Raw genomic sequence first — 27,475 nt, 5'->3', positions numbered from 1 at the left:
CTCAATCAAGTCCAGATTCAGCAATACATTGTTGTATAACCAAATGAACAGCGGTTTGGTTTTTAATTCACTCAAGCCCTATCGTCAACAATTGTTGATAAAACAGCAGCAAAATGCACAGCAAGGGAAATAGTAAGCAAGTCTGACCTATTCTGCCAAATGACAACATAGGATGTACCGGTGAGATAATTATATCGACCAATAAGCTTTGCTGCAGTCTTCTTTACCAACCTGCATATCTCGGACATCGATGTAGTTGATTTCTGCTTACGCAGTTGCACTCTGCCCCAAAACTCATTAAAATACATTATAACGCTGGCTATTGGCGCAATATAAAGTAATAAAAATAACAGATGAAACCAAGAAGATAAGCAATAACATTCATTGACATGTTATTGCCATGGTAGGAAAAACCTTAATCAATGATTAAATTTATTGTCAATTTTAATATTAGATACTAAGTAGAGTCAAAACAGCTCCCTGATGGACCCCGTAATGTCAAATCAACATTTAATTTACACAACAAATTCTTAATAAAAATCTATTTCAAGCAAGCTGCTGTCTAGAAGACGGTTTGTTGAAGAATATCATTCTTGATTTGGCAGTGTCATACTTTGACTTTTATTCATGGCGTGTTGGGAATGAATGCAGCATGTACCGTGTCGATATCGTTCCGTCTGGTCCTATCCGCTCTGTTCTTATCCTCGAATAGAATAGAACCAAGGATCATTTATGTATTACAAACATATACATTGTGCTACTCATTTTGAAAATCTTCAATTTGATGTTACTAATGTAGTTTTGCCTATTTTGCACACTCTTATAAAATTGTGATATCATATAGCCTTGCTTTAAAATATTGTTGTTGTTTTCTTAATTCCTGGCAATACAAGGATAGTATAAATACGAATTCCTGCTGATGTGGACGAGTTTTCTTATCGACATTAACACCTTATACGGTTATCAATTAAGAGAGAGAGAGAGAGAGAAACAACGTTGATTTTGTAATTTGAAGCTAATAAACGCGGATATCCTATCAACTTGGTATTAAGGCCTTAATATGAAAATAAAATAAAATGTCTTGTTCTTATGTAAAAATAAAAGAGGTTTCGGCGAGGTTCGAACTCGCGACCTTCTGCGTGTGAAGCAGACGTGATAACCGCTATACCACGAAACCGATATGCTACGCATTCTTCAAATATTGTCTTACGCTTTATCATGTTGATATTTGTTGACAAAAATATGCTTATTTCATGTATCTTTGAAAACCGATTTAGTTCATCTATCACTATTGCTGAAATGATAGAATGTGTGATGTTACTTGACGATATAAAATTCATATATGGGAAGGGATGGCTTCTTTAGTTTGGAAAATATAATTATCGGTCGGTTCAAGTAACGTGTTTGTAAAGCAAAATTGATATTCTCACATTTAATTATGCTATTATTACATATATATTTCATCAATTATTTCAAAGTGCATTTGGTTAATGCTATATAAAAAAACATGGTGAAACAAAATTAATAGTGCAAAAACAAATTTATTCAACTTAAAGTTACATTTTAAAAAGTGAAGTTTAAATGCATACAAAAAATATAAGGAGGTTTCGGCGAGGTTCGAACTCGCGACCTTCTGCGTGTAAAGCAGACGTGATAACCACTACACCACGAAACCGATTTCTTAATGCACTGCCCAGATATCAATAGTATTTGTTTCACATTCTTTTCCCTAGGAGTTTTTTAACTGGAAAAGAAAAATATTTGAATTTAATTCTGTTTTGAAAGAAAGTTTGAATTTGCATTGGTTCTTTTGACAAAGAATAGAGAAAATAATTTAGTTAAATGCAATAAAAATAATTGCAGGTTCCGACGAGTTTCGAACTCGTGACCTTCTGCGTGTTAAGCAGACGTGATAACCACTACACCACGGAACCTCGTTACCATCAGTAGAGCAAATAGACGCCTTGTAAGTTACTCCATTTTATGCTATCCCTTCTGCATCAATATTTCATATCGACATAGAACATTTTGTATTATATATGATCAAGTATAGATATGAATGATTTATTAAGAAACAAAACGGGAAAACACGAAAACGTTAAACGACACATATACAAACTAACCATTTTAATTTAATAGCAGATATGAGCTAAGATTGATTTGGATAGGGACATTTCTCGAGAGGGGAATGAAGAAAAAAAGCAGATTCTCTGATGGAGTAAAAAAGTTGTCTTCTCAATCAAGTCCAGATTCAGCAATACATTGTTGTATAACCAAATGAACAGCGGTTTGGTTTTTAATTCACTCAAGCCCTATCGTCAACAATTGTTGATAAAACAGCAGCAAAATGCACAGCAAGGGAAATAGTAAGCAAGTCTGACCTATTCTGCCAAATGACAACATAGGATGTACCGGTGAGATAATTATATCGACCAATAAGCTTTGCTGCAGTCTTCTTTACCAACCTGCATATCCGGACATCGATGTAGTTGATTTCTGCTTACGCAGTTGCACTCTGCCCCAAAACTCATTAAAATACATTATAACGCTGGCTATTGGCGCAATATAAAGTAATAAAAATAACAGATGAAACCAAGAAGATAAGCAATAACATTCATTGACATGTTATTGCCATGGTAGGAAAAACCTTAATCAATGATTAAATTTATTGTCAATTTTAATATTAGATAATAAGTAGAGTCAAAACAGCTCCCTGATGGACCCCGTAATGTCAAATCAACATTTAATTTACACAACAAATTCTTAATAAAAATCTATTTCAAGCAAGCTGCTGTCTAGAAGACGGTTTGTTGAAGAATATCATTCTTGATTTGGCAGTGTCATACTTTGACTTTTATTCATGGCGTGTTGGGAATGAATGCAGCATGTACCGTGTCGATATCGTTCCGTCTGGTCCTATCCGCTCTGTTCTTATCCTCGAATAGAATAGAACCAAGGATCATTTATGTATTAAAAACATATACATTGTGCTACTCATTTTGAAAATCTTCAATTTGATGTTACTAATGTAGTTTTGCCTATTTTGCACACTCTTATAAAATTGTGATATCATATAGCCTTGCTTTAAAATATTGTTGTTGTTTTCTTAATTCCTGGCAATACAAGGATAGTATAAATACGAATTCCTGCTGATGTGGACGAGTTTTCTTATCGACATTAACACCTTATACGGTTATCAATTAAGAGAGAGAGAGAGAGAAAACAACGTTGATTTTGTAATTTGAAGCTAATAAACGCGGATATCCTATCAACTTGGTATTAAGGCCTTAATATGAAAATAAAATAAAATGTCTTGTTCTTATGTAAAAATAAAAGAGGTTTCGGCGAGGTTCGAACTCGCGACCTTCTGCGTGTGAAGCAGACGTGATAACCGCTATACCACGAAACCGATATGCTACGCATTCTTCAAATATTGTCTTACGCTTTATCATGTTGATATTTGTTGACAAAAATATGCTTATTTCATGTATCTTTGAAAACCGATTTAGTTCATCTATCACTATTGCTGAAATGATAGAATGTGTGATGTTACTTGACGATATAAAATTCATATATGGGAAGGGATGGCTTCTTTAGTTTGGAAAATATAATTATCGGTCGGTTCAAGTAACGTGTTTGTAAAGCAAAATTGATATTCTCACATTTAATTATGCTATTATTACATATATATTTCATCAATTATTTCAAAGTGCATTTGGTTAATGCTATATAAAAAAAACATGGTGAAACAAAATTAATAGTGCAAAAACAAATTTATTCAACTTAAAGTTACATTTTAAAAAGTGAAGTTTAAATGCATACAAAAAATATAAGGAGGTTTCGGCGAGGTTCGAACTCGCGACCTTCTGCGTGTAAAGCAGACGTGATAACCACTACACCACGAAACCGATTTCTTAATGCACTGCCCAGATATCAATAGTATTTGTTTCACATTCTTTTCCCTAGGAGTTTTTTAACTGGAAAAGAAAAATATTTGAATTTAATTCTGTTTTGAAAGAAAGTTTGAATTTGCATTGGTTCTTTTGACAAAGAATAGAGAAAATAATTTAGTTAAATGCAATAAAAATAATTGCAGGTTCCGACGAGTTTCGAACTCGTGACCTTCTGCGTGTTAAGCAGACGTGATAACCACTACACCACGGAACCTCGTTACCATCAGTAGAGCAAATAGACGCCTTGTAAGTTACTCCATTTTATGCTATCCCTTCTGCATCAATATTTCATATCGACATAGAACATTTTGTATTATATATGATCAAGTATAGATATGAATGATTTATTAAGAAACAAAACGGGAAAACACGAAAACGTTAAACGACACATATACAAACTAACCATTTTAATTTAATAGCAGATATGAGCTAAGATTGATTTGGATAGGGACATTTCTCGAGAGGGGAATGAAGAAAAAAAGCAGATTCTCTGATGGAGTAAAAAGTTGTCTTCTCAATCAAGTCCAGATTCAGCAATACATTGTTGTATAACCAAATGAACAGCGGTTTGGTTTTTAATTCACTCAAGCCCTATCGTCAACAATTGTTGATAAAACAGCAGCAAAAATGCACAGCAAGGGAAATAGTAAGCAAGTCTGACCTATTCTGCCAAATGACAACATAGGATGTACCGGTGAGATAATTATATCGACCAATAAGCTTTGCTGCAGTCTTCTTTACCAACCTGCATATCTCGGACATCGATGTAGTTGATTTCTGCTTACGCAGTTGCACTCTGCCCCAAAACTCATTAAAATACATTATAACGCTGGCTATTGGCGCAATATAAAGTAATAAAAATAACAGATGAAACCAAGAAGATAAGCAATAACATTCATTGACATGTTATTGCCATGGTAGGAAAAACCTTAATCAATGATTAAATTTATTGTCAATTTTAATATTAGATAATAAGTAGAGTCAAAACAGCTCCCTGATGGACCCCGTAATGTCAAATCAACATTTAATTTACACAACAAATTCTTAATAAAAATCTATTTCAAGCAAGCTGCTGTCTAGAAGACGGTTTGTTGAAGAATATCATTCTTGATTTGGCAGTGTCATACTTTGACTTTTATTCATGGCGTGTTGGGAATGAATGAATGCAGCATGTACCGTGTCGATATCGTTCCGTCTGGTCCTATCCGCTCTGTTCTTATCCTCGAATAGAATAGAACCAAGGATCATTTATGTATTACAAACATATACATTGTGCTACTCATTTTGAAAATCTTCAATTTGATGTTACTAATGTAGTTTTGCCTATTTTGCACACTCTTATAAAATTGTGATATCATATAGCCTTGCTTTAAAATATTGTTGTTGTTTTCTTAATTCCTGGCAATACAAGGATAGTATAAATACGAATTCCTGCTGATGTGGACGAGTTTTCTTATCGACATTAACACCTTATACGGTTATCAATTAAGAGAGAGAGAGAGAGAGAAAAACGTTGATTTTGTAATTTGAAGCTAATAAACGCGGATATCCTATCAACTTGGTATTAAGGCCTTAATATGAAAATAAAATAAAATGTCTTGTTCTTATGTAAAAATAAAAGAGGTTTCGGCGAGGTTCGAACTCGCGACCTTCTGCGTGTGAAGCAGACGTGATAACCGCTATACCACGAAACCGATATGCTACGCATTCTTCAAATATTGTCTTACGCTTTATCATGTTGATATTTGTTGACAAAAATATGCTTATTTCATGTATCTTTGAAAACCGATTTAGTTCATCTATCACTATTGCTGAAATGATAGAATGTGTGATGTTACTTGACGATATAAAATTCATATATGGGAAGGGATGGCTTCTTTAGTTTGGAAAATATAATTATCGGTCGGTTCAAGTAACGTGTTTGTAAAGCAAAATTGATATTCTCACATTTAATTATGCTATTATTACATATATATTTCATCAATTATTTCAAAGTGCATTTGGTTAATGCTATATAAAAAAACATGGTGAAACAAAATTAATAGTGCAAAAACAAATTTATTCAACTTAAAGTTACATTTTAAAAAGTGAAGTTTAAATGCATACAAAAAATATAAGGAGGTTTCGGCGAGGTTCGAACTCGCGACCTTCTGCGTGTAAAGCAGACGTGATAACCACTACACCACGAAACCGATTTCTTAATGCACTGCCCAGATATCAATAGTATTTGTTTCACATTCTTTTCCCTAGGAGTTTTTTAACTGGAAAAGAAAAATATTTGAATTTAATTCTGTTTTGAAAGAAAGTTTGAATTTGCATTGGTTCTTTTGACAAAGAATAGAGAAAATAATTTAGTTAAATGCAATAAAAATAATTGCAGGTTCCGACGAGTTTCGAACTCGTGACCTTCTGCGTGTTAAGCAGACGTGATAACCACTACACCACGGAAACCTCGTTACCATCAGTAGAGCAAATAGACGCCTTGTAAGTTACTCCATTTTATGCTATCCCTTCTGCATCAATATTTCATATCGACATAGAACATTTTGTATTATATATGATCAAGTATAGATATGAATGATTTATTAAGAAACAAAACGGGAAAACACGAAAACGTTAAACGACACATATACAAACTAACCATTTTAATTTAATAGCAGATATGAGCTAAGATTGATTTGGATAGGGACATTTCTCGAGAGGGGAATGAAGAAAAAAAGCAGATTCTCTGATGGAGTAAAAAGTTGTCTTCTCAATCAAGTCCAGATTCAGCAATACATTGTTGTATAACCAAATGAACAGCGGTTTGGTTTTTAATTCACTCAAGCCCTATCGTCAACAATTGTTGATAAAACAGCAGCAAAATGCACAGCAAGGGAAATAGTAAGCAAGTCTGACCTATTCTGCCAAATGACAACATAGGATGTACCGGTGAGATAATTATATCGACCAATAAGCTTTGCTGCAGTCTTCTTTACCAACCTGCATATCTCGGACATCGATGTAGTTGATTTCTGCTTACGCAGTTGCACTCTGCCCCAAAACTCATTAAAATACATTATAACGCTGGCTATTGGCGCAATATAAAGTAATAAAAATAACAGATGAAACCAAGAAGATAAGCAATAACATTCATTGACATGTTATTGCCATGGTAGGAAAAACCTTAATCAATGATTAAATTTATTGTCAATTTTAATATTAGATACTAAGTAGAGTCAAAACAGCTCCCTGATGGACCCCGTAATGTCAAATCAACATTTAATTTACACAACAAATTCTTTATAAAAATCTATTTCAAGCAAGCTGCTGTCTAGAAGACGGTTTGTTGAAGAATATCATTCTTGATTTGGCAGTGTCATACTTTGACTTTTATTCATGGCGTGTTGGGAATGAATGCAGCATGTACCGTGTCGATATCGTTCCGTCTGGTCCTATCCGCTCTGTTCTTATCCTCGAATAGAATAGAACCAAGGATCATTTATGTATTACAAACATATACATTGTGCTACTCATTTTGAAAATCTTCAATTTGATGTTACTAATGTAGTTTTGCCTATTTTGCACACTCTTATAAAATTGTGATATCATATAGCCTTGCTTTAAAATATTGTTGTTGTTTTCTTAATTCCTGGCAATACAAGGATAGTATAAATACGAATTCCTGCTGATGTGGACGAGTTTTCTTATCGACATTAACACCTTATACGGTTATCAATTAAGAGAGAGAGAGAGAGAAACAACGTTGATTTTGTAATTTGAAGCTAATAAACGCGGATATCCTATCAACTTGGTATTAAGGCCTTAATATGAAAATAAAATAAAATGTCTTGTTCTTATGTAAAAATAAAAGAGGTTTCGGCGAGGTTCGAACTCGCGACCTTCTGCGTGTGAAGCAGACGTGATAACCGCTATACCACGAAACCGATATGCTACGCATTCTTCAAATATTGTCTTACGCTTTATCATGTTGATATTTGTTGACAAAAATATGCTTATTTCATGTATCTTTGAAAACCGATTTAGTTCATCTATCACTATTGCTGAAATGATAGAATGTGTGATGTTACTTGACGATATAAAATTCATATATGGGAAGGGATGGCTTCTTTAGTTTGGAAAATATAATTATCGGTCGGTTCAAGTAACGTGTTTGTAAAGCAAAATTGATATTCTCACATTTAATTATGCTATTATTACATATATATTTCATCAATTATTTCAAAGTGCATTTGGTTAATCCTATATAAAAAAAAACATGGTGGAACAAAATTAATAGTGCAAAAAAAAATTTATTCAACTTAAAGTTACATTTTAAAAAGTGAAGTTTAAATGCATACAAAAAATATAAGGAGGTTTCGGCGAGGTTCGAACTCGCGACCTTCTGCGTGTAAAGCAGACGTGATAACCACTACACCACGAAACCGATTTCTTAATGCACTGCCCAGATATCAATAGTATTTGTTTCACATTCTTTTCCCTAGGAGTTTTTTTAACTGGAAAAGAAAAATATTTGAATTTAATTCTGTTTTGAAAGAAAGTTTAAATTTGCATTGGTTCTTTTGACAAAGAATAGAGAAAATAATTTAGTTAAATGCAATAAAAATAATTGCAGGTTCCGACGAGTTTCGAACTCGTGACCTTCTGCGTGTTAAGCAGACGTGATAACCACTACACCACGGAACCTCGTTACCATCAGTAGAGCAAATAGACGCCTTGTAAGTTACTCCATTTTATGCTATCCCTTCTGCATCAATATTTCATATCGACATAGAACATTTTGTATTATATATGATCAAGTATAGATATGAATGATTTATTAAGAAACAAAACGGGAAAACACGAAAACGTTAAACGACACATATACAAACTAACCATTTTAATTTAATAGCAGATATGAGCTAAGATTGATTTGGATAGGGACATTTCTCGAGAGGGGAATGAAGAAAAAAAAGAGGATTCTCTGATGGAGTAAAAAGTTGTCTTCTCAATCAAGTCCAGATTCAGCAATACATTGTTGTATAACCAAATGAACAGCGGTTTGGTTTTTAATTCACTCAAGCCCTATCGTCAACAATTGTTGATAAAACAGCAGCAAAATGCACAGCAAGGGAAATAGTAAGCAAGTCTGACCTATTCTGCCAAATGACAACATAGGATGTACCGGTGAGATAATTATATCGACCAATAAGCTTTGCTGCAGTCTTCTTTACCAACCTGCATATCTCGGACATCGATGTAGTTGATTTCTGCTTACGCAGTTGCACTCTGCCCCAATACTCATTAAAATACATTATAACGCTGGCTATTGGCGCAATATAAAGTAATAAAAATAACAGATGAAACCAAGAAGATAAGCAATAACATTCATTGACATGTTATTGCCATGGTAGGAAAAACCTTAATCAATGATTAAATTTATTGTCAATTTTAATATTAGATACTAAGTAGAGTCAAAACAGCTCCCTGATGGACCCCGTAATGTCAAATCAACATTTAATTTACACAACAAATTCTTAATAAAAATCTATTTCAAGCAAGCTGCTGTCTAGAAGACGGTTTGTTGAAGAATATCATTCTTGATTTGGCAGTGTCATACTTTGACTTTTATTCATGGCGTGTTGGGAATGAATGCAGCATGTACCGTGTCGATATCGTTCCGTCTGGTCCTATCCGCTCTGTTCTTATCCTCGAATAGAATAGAACCAAGGATCATTTATGTTTTACAAATATATACATTGTGCTACTCATTTTGAAAATCTTCAATTTGATGTTACTAATGTAGTTTTGCCTATTTTGCACACTCTTATAAAATTGTGATATCATATAGCCTTGCTTTAAAATATTGTTGTTGTTTTCTTAATTCCTGGCAATACAAGGATAGTATAAATACGAATTCCTGCTGATGTGGACGAGTTTTCTTATCGACATTAACACCTTATACGGTTATCAATTAAGAGAGAGAGAGAGAAACAACGTTGATTTTGTAATTTTGAAGCTAATAAACGCGGATATCCTATCAACTTTATTGTCAATTTTAATATGAAAATAAAATAAAATGTCTTGTTCTTATGTAAAAATAAAAGAGGTTTCGGCGAGGTTCGAACTCGCGACCTTCTGCGTGTGAAGCAGACGTGATAACCGCTATACCACGAAACCGATATGCTACGCATTCTTCAAATATTGTCTTACGCTTTATCATGTTGATATTTGTTGACAAAAATATGCTTATTTCATGTATCTTTGAAAACCGATTTAGTTCATCTATCACTATTGCTGAAATGATAGAATGTGTGATGTTACTTGACGATATAAAATTCATATATGGGAAGGGATGGCTTCTTTAGTTTGGAAAATATAATTATCGGTCGGTTCAAGTAACGTGTTTGTAAAGCAAAATTGATATTCTCACATTTAATTATGCTATTATTACATATATATTTCATCATCAATTATTTCAAAGTGCATTTGGTTAATGCTATATAAAAAAAACATGGTGAAACAAAATTAATAGTGCAAAAAACAAATTTATTCAACTTAAAGTTACATTTTAAAAAGTGAAGTTTAAATGCATACAAAAAATATAAGGAGGTTTCGGCGAGGTTCGAACTCGCGACCTTCTGCGTGTAAAGCAGACGTGATAACCACTACACCACGAAACCGATTTCTTAATGCACTGCCCAGATATCAATAGTATTTGTTTCACATTCTTTTCCCTAGGAGTTTTTTAACTGGAAAAGAAAAATATTTGAATTTAATTCTGTTTTGAAAGAAAGTTTGAATTTGCATTGGTTCTTTTGACAAAGAATAGAGAAAATAATTTAGTTAAATGCAATAAAAATAATTGCAGGTTCCGACGAGTTTCGAACTCGTGACCTTCTGCGTGTTAAGCAGACGTGATAACCACTACACCACGGAACCTCGTTACCATCAGTAGAGCAAATAGACGCCTTGTAAGTTACTCCATTTTATGCTATCCCTTCTGCATCAATATTTCATATCGACATAGAACATTTTGTATTATATATGATCAAGTATAGATATGAATGATTTATTAAGAAACAAAACGGGAAAACACGAAAACGTTAAACGACACATATACAAACTAACCATTTTAATTTAATAGCAGATATGAGCTAAGATTGATTTGGATAGGGACATTTCTCGAGAGGGGAATGAAGAAAAAAAGCAGATTCTCTGATGGAGTAAAAAGTTGTCTTCTCAATCAAGTCCAGATTCAGCAATACATTGTTGTATAACCAAATGAACAGCGGTTTGGTTTTTAATTCACTCAAGCCCTATCGTCAACAATTGTTGATAAAACAGCAGCAAAATGCACAGCAAGGGAAATAGTAAGCAAGTCTGACCTATTCTGCCAAATGACAACATAGGATGTACCGGTGAGATAATTATATCGACCAATAAGCTTTGCTGCAGTCTTCTTTACCAACCTGCATATCTCGGACATCGATGTAGTTGATTTCTGCTTACGCAGTTGCACTCTGCCCCAAAACTCATTAAAATACATTATAACGCTGGCTATTGGCGCAATATAAAGTAATAAAAATAACAGATGAAACCAAGAAGATAAGCAATAACATTCATTGACATGTTATTGCCATGGTAGGAAAAACCTTAATCAATGATTAAATTTATTGTCAATTTTAATATTAGATACTAAGTAGAGTCAAAACAGCTCCCTGATGGACCCCGTAATGTCAAATCAACATTTAATTTACACAACAAATTCTTAATAAAAATCTATTTCAAGCAAGCTGCTGTCTAGAAGACGGTTTGTTGAAGAATATCATTCTTGATTTGGCAGTGTCATACTTTGACTTTTATTCATGGCGTGTTGGGAATGAATGCAGCATGTACCGTGTCGATATCGTTCCGTCTGGTCCTATCCGCTCTGTTTCTTATCCTCGAATAGAATAGAACCAAGGATCATTTATGTATTACAAATATATACATTGTGCTACTCATTTTGAAAATCTTCAATTTGATGTTACTAATGTAGTTTTGCCTATTTTGCACACTCTTATAAAATTGTGATATCATATAGCCTTGCTTTAAAATATTGTTGTTGTTTTCTTAATTCCTGGCAATACAAGGATAGTATAAATACGAATTCCTGCTGATGTGGACGAGTTTTCTTATCGACATTAACACCTTATACGGTTATCAATTAAGAGAGAGAGAGAGAGAGAAACAACGTTGATTTTGTAATTTGAAGCTAATAAACGCGGATATCCTATCAACTTGGTATTAAGGCCTTAATATGAAAATAAAATAAAATGTCTTGTTCTTATGTAAAAATAAAAGAGGTTTCGGCGAGGTTCGAACTCGCGACCTTCTGCGTGTGAAGCAGACGTGATAACCGCTATACCACGAAACCGATATGCTACGCATTCTTCAAATATTGTCTTACGCTTTATCATGTTGATATTTGTTGACAAAAATATGCTTATTTCATGTATCTTTGAAAACCGATTTAGTTCATCTATCACTATTGCTGAAATGATAGAATGTGTGATGTTACTTAACGATATAAAATTCATATATGGGAAGGGATGGCTTCTTTAGTTTGGAAAATATAATTATCGGTCGGTTCAAGTAACGTGTTTGTAAAGCAAAATTGATATTCTCACATTTAATTATGCTATTATTACATATATATTTCATCAATTATTTCAAAGTGCATTTGGTTAATGCTATATAAAAAAACATGGTGAAACAAAATTAATAGTGCAAAAACAAAATTTATTCAACTTAAAGTTACATTTTAAAAAGTGAAGTTTAAATGCATACAAAAAATATAAGGAGGTTTCGGCGAGGTTCGAACTCGCGACCTTCTGCGTGTAAAGCAGACGTGATAACCACTACACCACGAAACCGATTTCTTAATGCACTGCCCAGATATCAATAGTATTTGTTTCACATTCTTTTCCCTAGGAGTTTTTTAACTGGAAAAGAAAAATATTTGAATTTAATTCTGTTTTGAAAGAAAGTTTTGAAATTTGCATTGGTTCTTTTCACAAAGAATAGAGAAAATAATTTAGTTAAATGCAATAAAAATAATTGCAGGTTCCGACGAGTTTCGAACTCGTGACCTTCTGCGTGTTAAGCAGACGTGATAACCACTACACCACGGAACCTCGTTACCATCAGTAGAGCAAATAGACGCCTTGTAAGTTACTCCATTTTATGCTATCCCTTCTGCATCAATATTTCATATCGACATAGAACATTTTGTATTATATATGATCAAGTATAGATATGAATGATTTATTAAGAAACAAAACGGGAAAACACGAAAACGTTAAACGACACATATACAAACTAACCATTTTAATTTAATAGCAGATATGAGCTAAGATTGATTTGGATAGGGACATTTCTCGAGAGGGGAATGAAGAAAAAAAGCAGATTCTCTGATGGAGTAAAAAGTTGTCTTCTCAATCAAGTCCAGATTCAGCAATACATTGTTGTATAACCAAATGAACAGCGGTTTGGTTTTTAATTCACTCAAGCCCTATCGTCAACAATTGTTGATAAAACAGCAGCAAAATGCACAGCAAGGGAAATAGTAAGCAAGTCTGACCTATTCTGCCAAATGACAACATAGGATGTACCGGTGAGATAATTATATCGACCAATAAGCTTTGCTGCAGTCTTCTTTACCAACCTGCATATCTCGGACATCGATGTAGTTGATTTCTGCTTACGCAGTTGCACTCTGCCCCAAAACTCATTAAAATACATTATAACGCTGGCTATTGGCGCAATATAAAGTAATAAAAATAACAGATGAAACCAAGAAGATAAGCAATAACATTCATTGACATGTTATTGCCATGGTAGGAAAAACCTTAATCAATGATTAAATTTATTGTCAATTTTAATATTAGATACTAAGTAGAGTCAAAACAGCTCCCTGATGGACCCCGTAATGTCAAATAAACATTTAATTTACACAACAAATTCTTAATAAAAATCTATTTCAAGAAAGCTGCTGTCTAGAAGACGGTTTGTTGAAGAATATCATTCTTGATTTGGCAGTGTCATACTTTGACTTTTATTCATGGCGTGTTGGGAATGAATGCAGCATGTACCGTGTCGATATCGTTCCGTCTGGTCCTATCCGCTCTGTTCTTATCCTCGAATAGAATAGAACCAAGGATCATTTATGTATTACAAATATATACATTGTGCTACTCATTTTGAAAATCTTCAATTTGATGTTACTAATGTAGTTTTGCCTATTTTGCACACTCTTATAAAATTGTGATATCATATAGCCTTGCTTTAAAATATTGTTGTTGTTTTCTTAATTCCTGGCAATACAAGGATAGTATAAATACGAATTCCTGCTGATGTGGACGAGTTTTCTTATCGACATTAACACCTTATACGGTTATCAATTAAGAGAGAGAGAGAGAGAAACAACGTTGATTTTGTAATTTGAAGCTAATAAACGCGGATATCCTATCAACTTGGTATTAAGGCCTTAATATGAAAATAAAATAAAATGTCTTGTTCTTATGTAAAAATAAAAGAGGTTTCGGCGAGGTTCGAACTCGCGACCTTCTGCGTGTGAAGCAGACGTGATAACCGCTATACCACGAAACCGATATGCTACGCATTCTTCAAATATTGTCTTACGCTTTATCATGTTGATATTTGTTGACAAAAATATGCTTATTTCATGTATCTTTGAAAACCGATTTAGTTCATCTATCACTATTGCTGAAATGATAGAATGTGTGATGTTACTTGACGATATAAAATTCATATATGGGAAGGGATGGCTTCTTTAGTTTGGAAAATATAATTATCGGTCGGTTCAAGTAACGTGTTTGTAAAGCAAAATTGATATTCTCACATTTAATTATGCTATTATTACATATATATTTCATCAATTATTTCAAAGTGCATTTGGTTAATGCTATATAAAAAAACATGGTGAAACAAAATTAATAGTGCAAAAACAAATTTATTCAACTTAAAGTTACATTTTAAAAAGTGAAGTTTAAATGCATACAAAAAATATAAGGAGGTTTCGGCGAGGTTCGAACTCGCGACCTTCTGCGTGTAAAGCAGACGTGATAACCACTACACCACGAAACCGATTTCTTAATGCACTGCCCAGATATCAATAGTATTTGTTTCACATTCTTTTCCCTAGGAGTTTTTTAACTGGAAAAGAAAAATATTTGAATTTAATTCTGTTTTGAAAGAAAGTTTCAATTTGCATTGGTTCTTTTCACAAAGAATAGAGAAAATAATTTAGTTAAATGCAATAAAAATAATTGCAGGTTCCGACGAGTTTCGAACTCGTGACCTTCTGCGTGTTAAGCAGACGTGATAACCACTACACCACGGAACCTCGTTACCATCAGTAGAGCAAATAGACGCCTTGTAAGTTACTCCATTTTATGCTATCCCTTCTGCATCAATATTTCATATCGACATAGAACATTTTGTATTATATATGATCAAGTATAGATATGAATGATTTATTAAGAAACAAAACGGGAAAACACGAAAACGTTAAACGACACATATACAAACTAACCATTTTAATTTAATAGCAGATATGAGCTAAGATTGATTTGGATAGGGACATTTCTCGAGAGGGGAATGAAGAAAAAAAGCAGATTCTCTGATGGAGTAAAAAGTTGTCTTCTCAATCAAGTCCAGATTCAGCAATACATTGTTGTATAACCAAATGAACAGCGGTTTGGTTTTTAATTCACTCAAGCCCTATCGTCAACAATTGTTGATAAAACAGCAGCAAAATGCACAGCAAGGGAAATAGTAAGCAAGTCTGACCTATTCTACCAAATGACAACATAGGATGTACCGGTGAGATAATTATATCGAGCAATAAGCTTTGCTGCAGTCTTCTTTACCAACCTGCATATCTCGGACATCGATGTAGTTGATTTCTGCTTACGCAGTTGCACTCTGCCCCAAAACTCATTAAAATACATTATAACGCTGGCTATTGGCGCAATATAAAGTAATAAAAATAACAGATGAAACCAAGAAGACAAGCAATAACATTCATTGACATGTTATTGCCATGGTAGGAAAAACCTTAATCAATGATTAAATTTATTGTCAATTTTAATATTAGATAATAAGCAGAGTCAAAACAGCTCCCTGATGGACCCCGTAATGTCAAATCAACATTTAATTTACACAACAAATTCTTTATAAAAATCTATTTCAAGCAAGCTGCTGTCTAGAAAACGGTTGTTGAAGAATATCATTCTTGATTTGGCAGTGTCATTTTGAATACAGACATACTTTGATTTTTATTCATGGCGTGTTGGGAATGAATGCAGCATGTACCGTGTCGATATCGTTCCGTCTGGTCCTATCCGCTCTGTTCTCACCCTCGAATAGAATAGAACCAAGGATCATTTATGTATTACAAACATATACATTGTGCTACTCATTTTGAAAATCTTCAATTTGATGTTACTAATGTAGTTTTGCCTATTTTGCACACTCTGATAAAATTGTGATATCATATAGCCTTGCTTTAAAATATTGTTGTTGTTTTCTTAATTCCTGTATCTTTGTATTAGATATGATCAAGTATAGATATGAATGATTTATAATGAAACAAAACGGGGAAACACGAAAACGTTAGACGACACAGTTACAAACTAATAATTTTAATTTAATAGCAGATATGAGCTAAAATTGCTTTGTACGGACATTTCTCTCGAGATGGGAATGAAGAAAAGAAGCAGATTCTCGGATGGAGTAAAAGTTATCTTTTCAGTTAAGTCTAGATTCATTAATCAGATTAATCAGATGAAAAGTGGTTTTGTTTTTATTTGATTCAAGTGCTATTACCGACCATTGTTGAAACGGTAGCAATATGCACAGCAAGGAGCAGTGACAGTATGTTTGAATATAAATTTGTGATTTAGACATAAAATATCATACCACGTCTTTTGTGTAATCATGTGAATGTAAACATTTTAGAAAACTGATTTATTATTCACTTTAGGCAGTCAATCAATTGGAAACTAAAATTAACGAGTGAAAGACTCCCACCACGTAATTTTTCAATTTCGTGGATATCTTATTCGTATAGGATTGCCTGTCTACTGAACAGCTGGGAAGGTGAGCTCTTTTATTATCCATATATAGCATTGAAAATATTTATGCTTAAACCCAAAACATATCTTTCAGCACGCTCTTATTTTTATTAATATGCACTGTCCAATCCCTATATGATATAAAAACAAATAATCTGATAAGTTACAGTGTACCTGTAATACGTCGTCTCTTGGTATAGGTTAATAAAGGACAATTGGACGTGTGTACACCATATTATTTCATCTGAGGTGGTAAAAACCAGATAAGATTAACAATCGATAAGGAAATGTGAATGAAGAAATGATTGTGCGGACTCATGCAAGTCTAATAACAGTCGTTTAAATGCCCTGCGGGCATCCATGCTACATATATGTGTACTTACACAAATGTTTTAACATATGTGTGAGTCACACAGACAACATGGCTGACGATGACGAGAACGACTTGGAAAGGCTATGCACGAAATCAGTATCAATTTTTATGGAAAAGGTAACGAAAATGATCCCACGTGTAAAACTACGCGATTTTACGATGCAGTGTATTGGGTGTGTGCCGATGATGTATCTAGGCAGTCAGGCTGAATGTATCCACGGACTCAATTCGGACACTGACATTATGTACGAGTCCCAAACAATAAAGGTCGTACAAAACCTGGAACAGACGAGAGAGCTAGGTATACTAACGCAGGATTACGACGCCGTGGTGGTGTTTGACTCGGAAGGGGTACATCAGGGCTATACAAAAATAAAACTTTTCGATATTCGGCGTGATCAGGCCTATGAAGAGGTAGACGTCCCATCTTTATGTATAGATGGTTACCTGTCCAACAATCTAGTGTCTATATTCTGGAAGGACAGACTGTCTAGGCGGGACCTGTTTCCTTCTCACGGGATGAAGAATGGCCTGTATCAGCATGGACCATGTATTACATTCAAGTACACAGGGACCGAGAATCGAGTCGACACAGACATTGACTCTGTTTTTACCTTGCCGTGTCTCTGGCCCGAACAGGCAAACGACTGGTTTACGAGGCCGAGACAGCATGGCTGGCCAGACGGGAAACTTCAAAATAAATTAAAATCACTAGGATGTCATCTTGTGCCTATCGGACATACATGCTCTCCTCAAAGACATCTAGAGTGGCGAATTTCTTTTAACAAGCCCGAACGACAACTTGTTTGGTCTTTTAATGGCACGCAATTTGCCTGTGTGGATTTTATGAAGATATTCTTTCACGTGAAAATCAGCCCGAAATTCCCCGACTTGTTTCCGTCATATTTCATAAAAACGATTATGTTTTGGATGGTTGAAGAATCAGATCAAAATATATGGAAACCACAAAACCTGTGCAGTTGCCTGCAAGGATTGCTTGATCGTATTATCTCCTGCGTTGAGAAGAAGGAACTAAAGAATTACTTTATTCCATCAAACAACATGATGGATACGAAGCCCGCTGGAAGACTTGATGCACTTTTAGTGGAGCTGAGGAAATTCCAAACGTTAGGCCAAGACAAATGGAAACCTGTTTTAAAAGCAAGGATAGATGAAAAAAACGAAAATGATATTTATTTTTACCATGTCCAAATCAACGCCTTGTCCACTGTACGACACTATATAATCAATCTGCTTTCTACGACAGAAAACAAGGAATTCACTCGATGTATAGAACACATAAACAGCAGCATGGAATATGCTATTGAGCAAGAACTATCGAAGGAGTTATGGGCACTTCTTCAAGTTGAAATTGGCGTTATTCAAAAGCTTCATGAACACATTCAATTTGAAACTAGATCAAGCAGTGACCTGCGTGCGGACATCAATGGTATATTAACATCTGCTGAAATGGAAAGAGAAACCAATGATAAATTCGTGGCTTGGATGACAGGACAGAAAAATGTGCATTTAGGCTTCAGGTGTCTTCACTTAGCAACGTGGTATTTGTCCCAGGAAAAATATCCTGAGGCACGGAGAGAAGTGGATATGTTTGTGCCATGCTATGGCGACAACGTTGTTCATTATACATTCCACAACAGGGACAAAAAACCAAAAGATTGCGATTTCGATATTAAGTACCCAAGACCAAGTTTAGAAGAAACACTTGAAAAGTTTGTTGTGTTTGATGTTGTCTGCCTGCCCATGCTACATGCACTTTATCCTAAATCAATTCAAACTATGTTAGAGAAGATGGAATCTGTACTTTTTATGAACCCACTATTTTACGGCAAACTTATCAAATTTCATTGTTTTAAGGCTGAGAAATACAATAAGGAGGCTGCAGAGCTAGCACAACAACTCGCGGCATCTGCAAAACATTATCAGAATAACAAGCTGGAGGATATAGCGGCTCTGTGTGTAGAATAATAGAATCCAGAAATAAATCTTGATATATTTCATGTTTTTGTCGGTGATAAATTGTTAACCTCGCTAAGGCTAGTATAAGTTTGATATTTTGTTGTATATGTGCAGTTTAGTGATTGTAGTTATAAATAGTTTATGGGTGCAACTACTTTGCATTGACAATCTTTATTTCATGTATTTACAGGATGAAATTTTCGACAATAAATTTAATTGTCACCCTTTCAATTTCATATAAATGTTGCGTTATTCTTCATATGTGCGCAGATGCATACATATGGTATTTTTGCATCAATAGAAAACGATAAAAAACATTATTTGTCTTATATAGTTATCAAAGTTATGAACCTTCCGTCAAAATATGATTCTTTAATGTCATAATCACAGATCTAAGTTGATACTTGATACGGATTTTTTGTGAAATACTGATGTAAGAGTCCGTCTGCAATGACACTATGAAAACATGGAGACAATGGTGACGATTTCAAAAGTAGAAATATCATATAACACTGACATCCTTTTGATAATGTTTTGACCAATACAAATTGATTAAAGTTGAAACAATCAAAACATTGTTTAGGAGGTATCTACCATACTGTTGAAATCAATTGATGTACATCTATAGAGTGTATGCATTACTACTAATATAATTCTATTCATTCAAGATCACGATCACCGTGTACCTGTTTTGTCTTATATTCATATAGAATCCGAATGATGCATTTATTAACTTCACTTTCAATGTTCTGATTGGATTAAACTTGATCACATGACATTGAATAAGTGAGATATCTCTCCTGAATTGGGAGGCGAGGGAAATAACCCAGGGAAATAACCCCTCAGGGAAATAACCCAAGGGAGATAACCCCTTGGAAGCTCTGTGCGTGAACGGAAGTGGACGTCGTCTGCAACGTCAACCAACAATGGCAACGTTGTTGCTTATATTTTGCCATCCGACGAACTTAGCAACGTTATTGGGTAACATCTTTATGAGTTCTTAAACCAGAAAAATAACATATTCATGAATTCATTTAAATTTTGTTCGGTATGATAAAATAATTTTGTCCCTATGTGTAGGGATACATATAGAATTCTTATTATTTTTCAGCATCACATTTGCAGTAAAAGTCATAAATAAAGTATGCTGAAGATATCGTACTGAAGAAAAAGCTTGGTTCGTGCCGTGACTCATTGTGATATTGACACACCCTTTATGAAATAGTTCCAACATTGACTGAACAGTGGTTGGAATCTCAATCTATGCTTACGTTTCATTAAAGGACCGGGCCACAACCTTCCCGCAAAAGTTAATACTATATTTATGACTCAAATAAAATAAAATATAAATGAAATGTTATGTTTCCCGCCGTTGTTCTGATTACCGCACGTTAGTTGACTATATGTGCGCCTGACGGCAAAACATAGGTTACACAGGGAATATTCAATATTGCATTTGTTTAGCGTTGTAAATTCATCTTACGTTATCGATGTAAACATTGCTTTGTAGAATATTTTTGTTTTTAGGATTTTTTTTTTGATTTTTTTTATTTCGGAAAGGTAGTGGACCTGGAACACGTTTATTTTTTTGGACGCAATGACATTTAGTTTCCATGCATTTATTTTATATTTTCAATATTTTACAAATACATACATAAGATATGGATACTTAACGTAACACAGATGATGCTTTATCTCCTAATGATGTTTATAGAGCTATTTCACCTGATGAACTACCAAAGATATCCAGCAGCACACCTCGAACCGGTACTGACAACCTGTTGTTCCATTTCCCTAAAGTTGAAACGTATTAAAATATTTTACGATAAATATGAATGATAGTAGACAGAAAGAGACCGTAGATAGATTAAGACCTTCTTTGTGAACAATGGAAGATAAGGATCTTTATTAGATCAATATATTATTCTTTTTAAAGGTTTACCGTGAAACAACGTATTCAATTACTTCCAGACGGAACTTCGTTGTATTAAAAGGAATGAGTTTACCTAGAATTCAACACTAGCAGGTCCACATTTATACATGTATTACCTTCTGGGACACAATCGCACATAAATAACTGTTCAGCAAGAAGAGCAAGACCTATTACACTTGACAGATCCATGTACGATTCTATGAATCCAATGTCCCCAAAAAGACTGGAGACGGAAATCATAACAAACAGTTAGACATTAGGCATATATCTACCAGTCTGGGAGAAAATGACTTAAAAATAACAGCAGACTTTCGTCTAGGGACAACACAAAAGTTAGACCCCTAAAAGTCATGCTTGAAAATCCGGTAACCCACTGAGAAGTTAAATCTCAGCAAATCACAAGGGCCACTCTGAAACTAATTTTAGAAATTGTAGATCAAATATCCAAACCAATGGAGTATCTATTCATCTATACAAAACGCGTTAGAATGAGCTGGTTTCAACTAACAATTGACGTCTATGGAAGGTATCAGGTATCAGTCACATAGTTCGTATTATGTTTTTATAAATGTTGCAACCGCTTTCTTTCATCGTAATAAACTGACTGACGCAACATTTAATGTATTTTTGGTGTCACATAATCGATCTGTCCTTCAAATCTGGTTTATAGTATGATCGCAAGTACTAATTATGAATTTAACGCCTGATTGATTATGTCTGCGCTCAGAATTAGGCAGGTGTTCACACAAAACGTAGGTGTATAGTGTATATCAATAAGATTACAGTCCGGTGTAATCATGTAATCATGTAATTAAAACACCAATTTAAGTCCTTATGACTTCTGGAGGCGTATCCTTGTACATGTACATGTATATGATCAAATAAGCGATCAGGTAGGGTAGCACTATAACAAGTAGGAAAGAATTTGGAGGGTTCATTGTGCAGTGTAAAACGTAGATCGTACAAGGTAGCGGGATCCAGTTTATTCCACAACCATAATGGATGATCAATGTTCGAAAGTTGTTCACTTATTTGAGGACAAATTACCAAAGATGGCTAAACGGTACGAAATTATTAACTATACAATCCAGGTCATAGCCCAACTGCCTCTGTTTTTATCCGGAAGCAAAGCCGAATTCATTCATGGACTTGAATCGGACACCGATCTTATATATGAATCGCAAACTATTAAGGCAACAACTGGCGTAGAACAAGCAAGCTATCTAACTAATCAACGTCAAGTTAGACCAACATCCACTGACGCAGTAGTTGTAATGGATACATATGGCACACATTCTGGTTACACCAAAGTTAAATTGTTTGATGTCAATCGATACCAATCCAAAATGATGATTGATGTTCGATCCCTCTGTGTTGATGGCACAGACTACATATCAAGTATGAAGACGTCTCAATATTGGAAAAAGCAATTAACCAATGGTTTAATATTCCCAAGCCAAGGAATGTCCCAACAGTTCCAGCCTCATGGACCATGTATAACATTTCAGCATGGGGGATTAGAACGTGTTAACGACATAGATACTCTTTTTTCTTTACACTGTGACTGGCCTGAATTTGCCAACGAATGGCGCACGAGGCACCGAAATTTCAACTGGCCTGATGAGAAAACACTCGCAATGGCAGCCACATTAGGAGGTAGTTTGGTCCCTGTAGGGCATGCGTATTCATCCGAGAAGGAACTGGAATGGAGAATATCTTTCAACAAAATGGAGAGACAACTTGTGTTGTCATTCAATACTGCTCAATATGCATGCATTGATATCATGAAGATCTTCTTCAACATGAGGATAAGTCCTAAGTTTCCAGACGCGTTCCCATCGTACTTTATAAAGACAACCATGTTTTGGATGATAGAAGAATCGCCAGTTGAATTGTGGAAACCTGAGAATCTTTACCAATGCCTTGATGAGCTTCTGAATAGGATTATAACTTGTTTAGAAAGAAAAGAAGTGAGAAATTATTTCATTCCTTCAAACAACATGATGGACACAAGATTGACATTTGATTTAGACGGACTCCTTTTGGAACTGATGGCATTCAAAACACTTGAACCCGCAAAATGGGATAAAGTTTTGCAAGTTAGAACTAATGATGTCGCTGAAAATGACGTAAACGTTCATCATGTTTTGTCCAATGGGCTGTGTCTTGCTCGTCATATCAGCATGAATCTCCTTTCTACCTCTGAGGCTGACAGATTTTCAAGATGTCTGCGACACATCCGCGAAAAGATTCAACGAGCTATAGATCAAGATTTATCAAAGGATATTTTTGTGATTTTACAAAAAGAATTCGAAACAATCTCTGCTATTCACAACCTCCAACAGAAAATCGGTGATGAGGACGCTCTTGAATTATTACTTGAACAACAAGCAGATTTAACATTTTGCAGTGGTCGGTTGATGTTAGCTTCATTTCATTTGAACCAAGGAAGGGTAAAAGAGGCACAAGACATTGCTGAAGATGTCATCAGCCGCTACGATGAGACAATCATCCATTATACATTCTATAACAGGGACAGGAATCCAAAGGACGAGGATTATCATGAAACGCATCGCTCTAAAACAAGCACCTTTCAACAAACGCTAAAGCGATTCATAGCATTTGATGTCATATGCCTTCCCGTTCTGATACCATTTTACCCGGAAGCTGTTCAAAAAGTCATGAGGAAATCCAAAAATGTCTTGTTCATCAATCCTTTGTTTTACACCAACGTGATCAAGCTGCATTGCTGTCTTGCGTCTGAAAATCTCAACAAAGCATCAGAGGTAGCCAACCATCTGAGGGCATTTGTTGAAGAAAATTCCCCCAAACTTAACCAGTCTTCAGACATTTCGATATATCACATCACTGCAGAGTGCCTTAAGCTTGTCGGAATGCTTCGTGAGGCGGAAGAGTATACAGACTATACCGTTAAAGGTAAGATTTTTCAGGCTGGTATTTTCAATGCCGGACATTTACATGCTAGCCAAGTTTGATTTGTTGAAAGCTAAGAAATCGGTAGTATTAATGTATTGTTTTAATCTGATGGCGAAATTTTGATAGGATATTTTTTTTCGTTTAAAAGGAAAATCGTTAAATTTTTAGCATTATAAACTGGCTATACGCTAACATGCTACTTGATAATCAGAAAACCCACTGCTTTTTCACACAGGAATTCTCAAACAAAACGTTGCAATTTCAACATATTTTATTTCAAAAACATTTGAAAAGGATCGAACAACTGGCATAGCCTATATGAGTTATCTCCCTAAGCAACAACTAGTATATAGCAAAATACATGCGATATAAAGTGTTGTTTATAACATATCACAGTATAAACATCTTATAAAATTAGATATAAAATTTGAATGTGGAACTTTGTTGTTACGGATATTTTAAAACATGATTCAAAAACACACTTAATTCCTATCGTTTCCGTAATATTTGTTTTCCTGTTTACGAACTGAATATTAGTACAATTCTAGTCATATTAGATTACATTCGATTGCTAACATGTGCGCTGATTTGTAATACAGGTCATTTTTGTGACAAAAGAGTATTATTAGAGTTAGACGTAACTGCATAATTAAATCTGGAAGTATAATCGACTGATTTTGTTTAGCTCTAAAGGCATTTGATCTAGTTATTTAATTTGAAGAAAACCACTTTACACGTATTACAATTAATGCAAGAAAATGACAGGTAAGGATTGTTTTAGAAAAAGATGTTATGTCAGTTATACCATTAAAACATTATGGTGCAGAATTATATTTCAATATATTGGAATTTTGGATACTAATTGCAAAAATAACGCTAATACACTGTTTGACCTTTTCAAAAAACAGGCCTCAAGAGATCAAGGAACGAGGATAATTCGAGTAGTAATGCCGTCTCGGAAAATACTGCAAAGGTCAGCCGGACTGACGTGAGTTTACATTACTAAGACATCAATGTGTAACTTATTGAAAGAGGATGTTTTGATATGACAACATGGCAACATGATTAATTCTGAATCAGCAAAACGATCTTGGGCTAAATACTGACTCAATATTCCATCGTTTGCAAACTGGTTTCATTAGCATTGGTTATCTTTAACACTTCATATTTTCAAAATTTTAAGATTTTATTAATAAAACTTAAAAAAATTGTTAAAATTTATTGATGCGAAGTACGTATTCTAATGCAAAATATGTGATATATATGTATTAGAAGTCGATTTATACCATATAGCTAGTTATTTGCGACATTTTGGATGATTTTGTAATTCATATTATTCTATAGCTAAGCTGTGTAGAAATAACGCATTTTACACAATGTTTTAAAATATGTTATTTTTATTTTCATGATAAATAGAAACAGCAATGCCCAAACAATAAACCAATTATCTTTATAGGCTTCACCAGTGACACTGAAATGAATCAGTTCAGGAGAAATCACTGACCACTCACAGGACTGCAGAGACTTTCTTTGAAGATTACAGAGAGAGAGCGACGCCAAGCTTAAAGCATCACAGTCAATCACAGTGTATCGTTGACGTGATGGAGATGAAAGGATCAAATTATCGGTGTCTTCTGTTGCCTCAAGTTTTATTATGAGATATTCCAGGGGTAGATATAACGTCAGTGATAGTAACCCCTGGAGTATCGAGGATGAATTGTCTCATGTTTGGACATTGTTTCATCATCATGCTACATTGTATCTTAAAGGCCAATCATCATTTTATGTAATTATGTTAATATTGTGTGACAGGGTGTTACAGATATTATTAAGTGGTTTATAGGCGACATCAAGGAGATGCTGGGAGCGATAAAGGTTTATGTCGCCATTTTTTTTTTTTTTTTTTTTTTTTTTTGTATTAGATTTAATCAATATATATATTGGCCTATGAAACCGCCAAATTCGTAAAACAGCCTTACCGTGTACAGTCGTCAAGGGATTTCATTACTTACGTTTCGGCTCTAGAATTGTGTTATGATATGATTGGCTATTTGGATGATAAAGCTTAACGTCCTCCAGACCACAAATGGGGTGCACGTGGTGTCAAAAAAGACGTTAGAAAAGAGAATGCTAGTTAGGAAGAGAAAAAGTAATATTCTTAATTTGGCCGCCCTCTACGATTTGTTCAATCATGACATGAAGTACAACATCATTCATTTGTTTGTTCTTCTATTTTTCAGTTTAATGTAAATTAATGTGGTAGTAAAGTATATATAGATAAATATTTTTTTATATTTTTTCCCCTCTGAAACAATGTTTTATAATGTTCATAAATCAACCAATATAGCATCGAATAGAATGTATAAATGTTGTAACCAATCTATGCAGAATACACATTATGTTTCGTCTCATTAATAGGGTTATTTTCAGGACGGTCTTAATCAAATTAACGGTTAGTCATTTCAGGCGATCTTCTGTGAATACGAAGTGTTGTGTGCAGTGATTGTTTTGTATGGTGTTTTGGGAGTCTACGGCATGTCTTGTAATTGTGTAAAATTTACATATCTCACTACACCATACCCCCACGGACACTGAACGGCAGTCTCATTAATCTAGCCGAATAGGAGAATACTAACCACAGTCATTTAAGGAATACTTTATGTTTGACTTTCTACATCCATTGGTGGTTCTGTTATAAAATAGAGCCAGGATGTAAGGCAATTGCCCTATCAATTAATGATACGTAAATATAGAAACATAGACCATTTACTTACAACTTTGTATTATATTATATGCTGGTGAAAATCAATAAATGAATTGAAAATTAACCCTCGTCTGTTGAGAATGATTCTAAAAAAACAATTCATGGAGTACTAAAGCATAGATCTCAGTCGAATTGATCTAGAAAGTCAACGGATATCTCAATACTATTCAAATGATGATATATTTATATGAGTCTACAGACGGAGAGAAAAGCTGGCCCAAAAAAGGATCTTTGTTTATTCCCTTTGGTTATGTTATATAACCGACACGGTTATGCAGTGCATTCCCAAGGGTAAATATACTTCATGTTACGAGATTTTACAATCAATGCAATTTAAACATTACAGGAGCGAGGTGTTGCCCTGCATGCCTACGTCATGTATCGCGTTACATTTGATTGTCTTTTAAAGCGAAC

The 27,475-nt window shown here is 34.4% G+C and overlaps 2 protein-coding genes and 21 non-coding genes across 23 annotated transcripts; 2 read left to right on the top strand and 21 right to left on the bottom strand.

Annotated features, from left to right (window-relative positions):
- Positions 1–1,104: 1,104 nt before the first annotated feature.
- Trnav-cac (transfer RNA valine (anticodon CAC)) lies at positions 1,105–1,177 on the bottom strand. The gene has a single exon. It is a non-coding gene; the product is annotated as a tRNA-Val (tRNA).
- Positions 1,178–1,602: 425 nt separating this feature from the next.
- Trnav-uac (transfer RNA valine (anticodon UAC)) lies at positions 1,603–1,675 on the bottom strand. Its single transcript has one exon. It is a non-coding gene; the product is annotated as a tRNA-Val (tRNA).
- Positions 1,676–1,861: 186 nt separating this feature from the next.
- On the bottom strand, positions 1,862–1,934 carry Trnav-aac (transfer RNA valine (anticodon AAC)). Its single transcript has one exon. It is a non-coding gene; the product is annotated as a tRNA-Val (tRNA).
- A 1,402-nt stretch (positions 1,935–3,336) lies between these two features.
- Trnav-cac (transfer RNA valine (anticodon CAC)) lies at positions 3,337–3,409 on the bottom strand. Its single transcript has one exon. It is a non-coding gene; the product is annotated as a tRNA-Val (tRNA).
- Positions 3,410–3,835: 426 nt separating this feature from the next.
- Trnav-uac (transfer RNA valine (anticodon UAC)) lies at positions 3,836–3,908 on the bottom strand. Its single transcript has one exon. It is a non-coding gene; the product is annotated as a tRNA-Val (tRNA).
- A 186-nt stretch (positions 3,909–4,094) lies between these two features.
- Positions 4,095–4,167, bottom strand: Trnav-aac (transfer RNA valine (anticodon AAC)). The gene has a single exon. It is a non-coding gene; the product is annotated as a tRNA-Val (tRNA).
- Positions 4,168–5,574: 1,407 nt separating this feature from the next.
- Trnav-cac (transfer RNA valine (anticodon CAC)) lies at positions 5,575–5,647 on the bottom strand. Its single transcript has one exon. It is a non-coding gene; the product is annotated as a tRNA-Val (tRNA).
- A 425-nt stretch (positions 5,648–6,072) lies between these two features.
- Positions 6,073–6,145, bottom strand: Trnav-uac (transfer RNA valine (anticodon UAC)). The gene has a single exon. It is a non-coding gene; the product is annotated as a tRNA-Val (tRNA).
- Positions 6,146–6,331: 186 nt separating this feature from the next.
- Trnav-aac (transfer RNA valine (anticodon AAC)) lies at positions 6,332–6,405 on the bottom strand. Its single transcript has one exon. It is a non-coding gene; the product is annotated as a tRNA-Val (tRNA).
- A 1,401-nt stretch (positions 6,406–7,806) lies between these two features.
- On the bottom strand, positions 7,807–7,879 carry Trnav-cac (transfer RNA valine (anticodon CAC)). Its single transcript has one exon. It is a non-coding gene; the product is annotated as a tRNA-Val (tRNA).
- Positions 7,880–8,306: 427 nt separating this feature from the next.
- Trnav-uac (transfer RNA valine (anticodon UAC)) lies at positions 8,307–8,379 on the bottom strand. The gene has a single exon. It is a non-coding gene; the product is annotated as a tRNA-Val (tRNA).
- A 187-nt stretch (positions 8,380–8,566) lies between these two features.
- Trnav-aac (transfer RNA valine (anticodon AAC)) lies at positions 8,567–8,639 on the bottom strand. Its single transcript has one exon. It is a non-coding gene; the product is annotated as a tRNA-Val (tRNA).
- Positions 8,640–10,039: 1,400 nt separating this feature from the next.
- Positions 10,040–10,112, bottom strand: Trnav-cac (transfer RNA valine (anticodon CAC)). The gene has a single exon. It is a non-coding gene; the product is annotated as a tRNA-Val (tRNA).
- Positions 10,113–10,542: 430 nt separating this feature from the next.
- On the bottom strand, positions 10,543–10,615 carry Trnav-uac (transfer RNA valine (anticodon UAC)). Its single transcript has one exon. It is a non-coding gene; the product is annotated as a tRNA-Val (tRNA).
- Positions 10,616–10,801: 186 nt separating this feature from the next.
- On the bottom strand, positions 10,802–10,874 carry Trnav-aac (transfer RNA valine (anticodon AAC)). Its single transcript has one exon. It is a non-coding gene; the product is annotated as a tRNA-Val (tRNA).
- Positions 10,875–12,278: 1,404 nt separating this feature from the next.
- On the bottom strand, positions 12,279–12,351 carry Trnav-cac (transfer RNA valine (anticodon CAC)). Its single transcript has one exon. It is a non-coding gene; the product is annotated as a tRNA-Val (tRNA).
- Positions 12,352–12,777: 426 nt separating this feature from the next.
- Positions 12,778–12,850, bottom strand: Trnav-uac (transfer RNA valine (anticodon UAC)). Its single transcript has one exon. It is a non-coding gene; the product is annotated as a tRNA-Val (tRNA).
- A 188-nt stretch (positions 12,851–13,038) lies between these two features.
- Positions 13,039–13,111, bottom strand: Trnav-aac (transfer RNA valine (anticodon AAC)). Its single transcript has one exon. It is a non-coding gene; the product is annotated as a tRNA-Val (tRNA).
- Positions 13,112–14,512: 1,401 nt separating this feature from the next.
- Positions 14,513–14,585, bottom strand: Trnav-cac (transfer RNA valine (anticodon CAC)). The gene has a single exon. It is a non-coding gene; the product is annotated as a tRNA-Val (tRNA).
- Positions 14,586–15,010: 425 nt separating this feature from the next.
- Trnav-uac (transfer RNA valine (anticodon UAC)) lies at positions 15,011–15,083 on the bottom strand. The gene has a single exon. It is a non-coding gene; the product is annotated as a tRNA-Val (tRNA).
- A 186-nt stretch (positions 15,084–15,269) lies between these two features.
- Positions 15,270–15,342, bottom strand: Trnav-aac (transfer RNA valine (anticodon AAC)). The gene has a single exon. It is a non-coding gene; the product is annotated as a tRNA-Val (tRNA).
- A 2,127-nt stretch (positions 15,343–17,469) lies between these two features.
- Positions 17,470–19,664, top strand: LOC138336470 (uncharacterized). Its single transcript, XM_069285974.1, has one exon. It carries the CDS (start codon positions 17,496–17,498, stop codon positions 19,434–19,436), a length of 1,941 nt encoding a protein of 646 aa, XP_069142075.1. The 5' UTR covers positions 17,470–17,495; the 3' UTR covers positions 19,437–19,664.
- Positions 19,665–22,240: 2,576 nt separating this feature from the next.
- LOC138336460 (uncharacterized) lies at positions 22,241–27,093 on the top strand. Its single transcript, XM_069285969.1, has 3 exons — positions 22,241–24,297; positions 25,206–25,285; positions 25,754–27,093. Exons 1-3 carry the CDS (start codon positions 22,359–22,361, stop codon positions 25,775–25,777), a joined length of 2,043 nt encoding a protein of 680 aa, XP_069142070.1. The 5' UTR covers positions 22,241–22,358; the 3' UTR covers positions 25,778–27,093.
- Positions 27,094–27,475: the final 382 nt, after the last annotated feature.

This window comes from Argopecten irradians, chromosome 1, assembly GCF_041381155.1.
Source record: "Argopecten irradians isolate NY chromosome 1, Ai_NY, whole genome shotgun sequence".
Lineage (NCBI taxonomy): Eukaryota > Metazoa > Mollusca > Bivalvia > Pectinida > Pectinidae > Argopecten > Argopecten irradians.
This window is presented reverse-complemented; position numbering and strand designations above follow the sequence as displayed.

Bases quoted from the DNA above. Each gene is read 5' to 3' on its own strand.
- LOC138336470 (XM_069285974.1), top strand. From the start codon at position 17,496: ATGGCTGACGATGACGAGAACGACTTGGAAAGGCTATGCACGAAATCA.
- LOC138336460 (XM_069285969.1), top strand. From the start codon at position 22,359: ATGGATGATCAATGTTCGAAAGTTGTTCACTTATTTGAGGACAAATTA. The intron at 24,298-25,205 runs GTAAGATTTTTC...TTCAAAAAACAG, and splicing joins TACAGACTATACCGTTAAAG to GCCTCAAGAGATCAAGGAAC. The intron at 25,286-25,753 runs GTGAGTTTACAT...TTATCTTTATAG, and splicing joins CAAAGGTCAGCCGGACTGAC to GCTTCACCAGTGACACTGAA.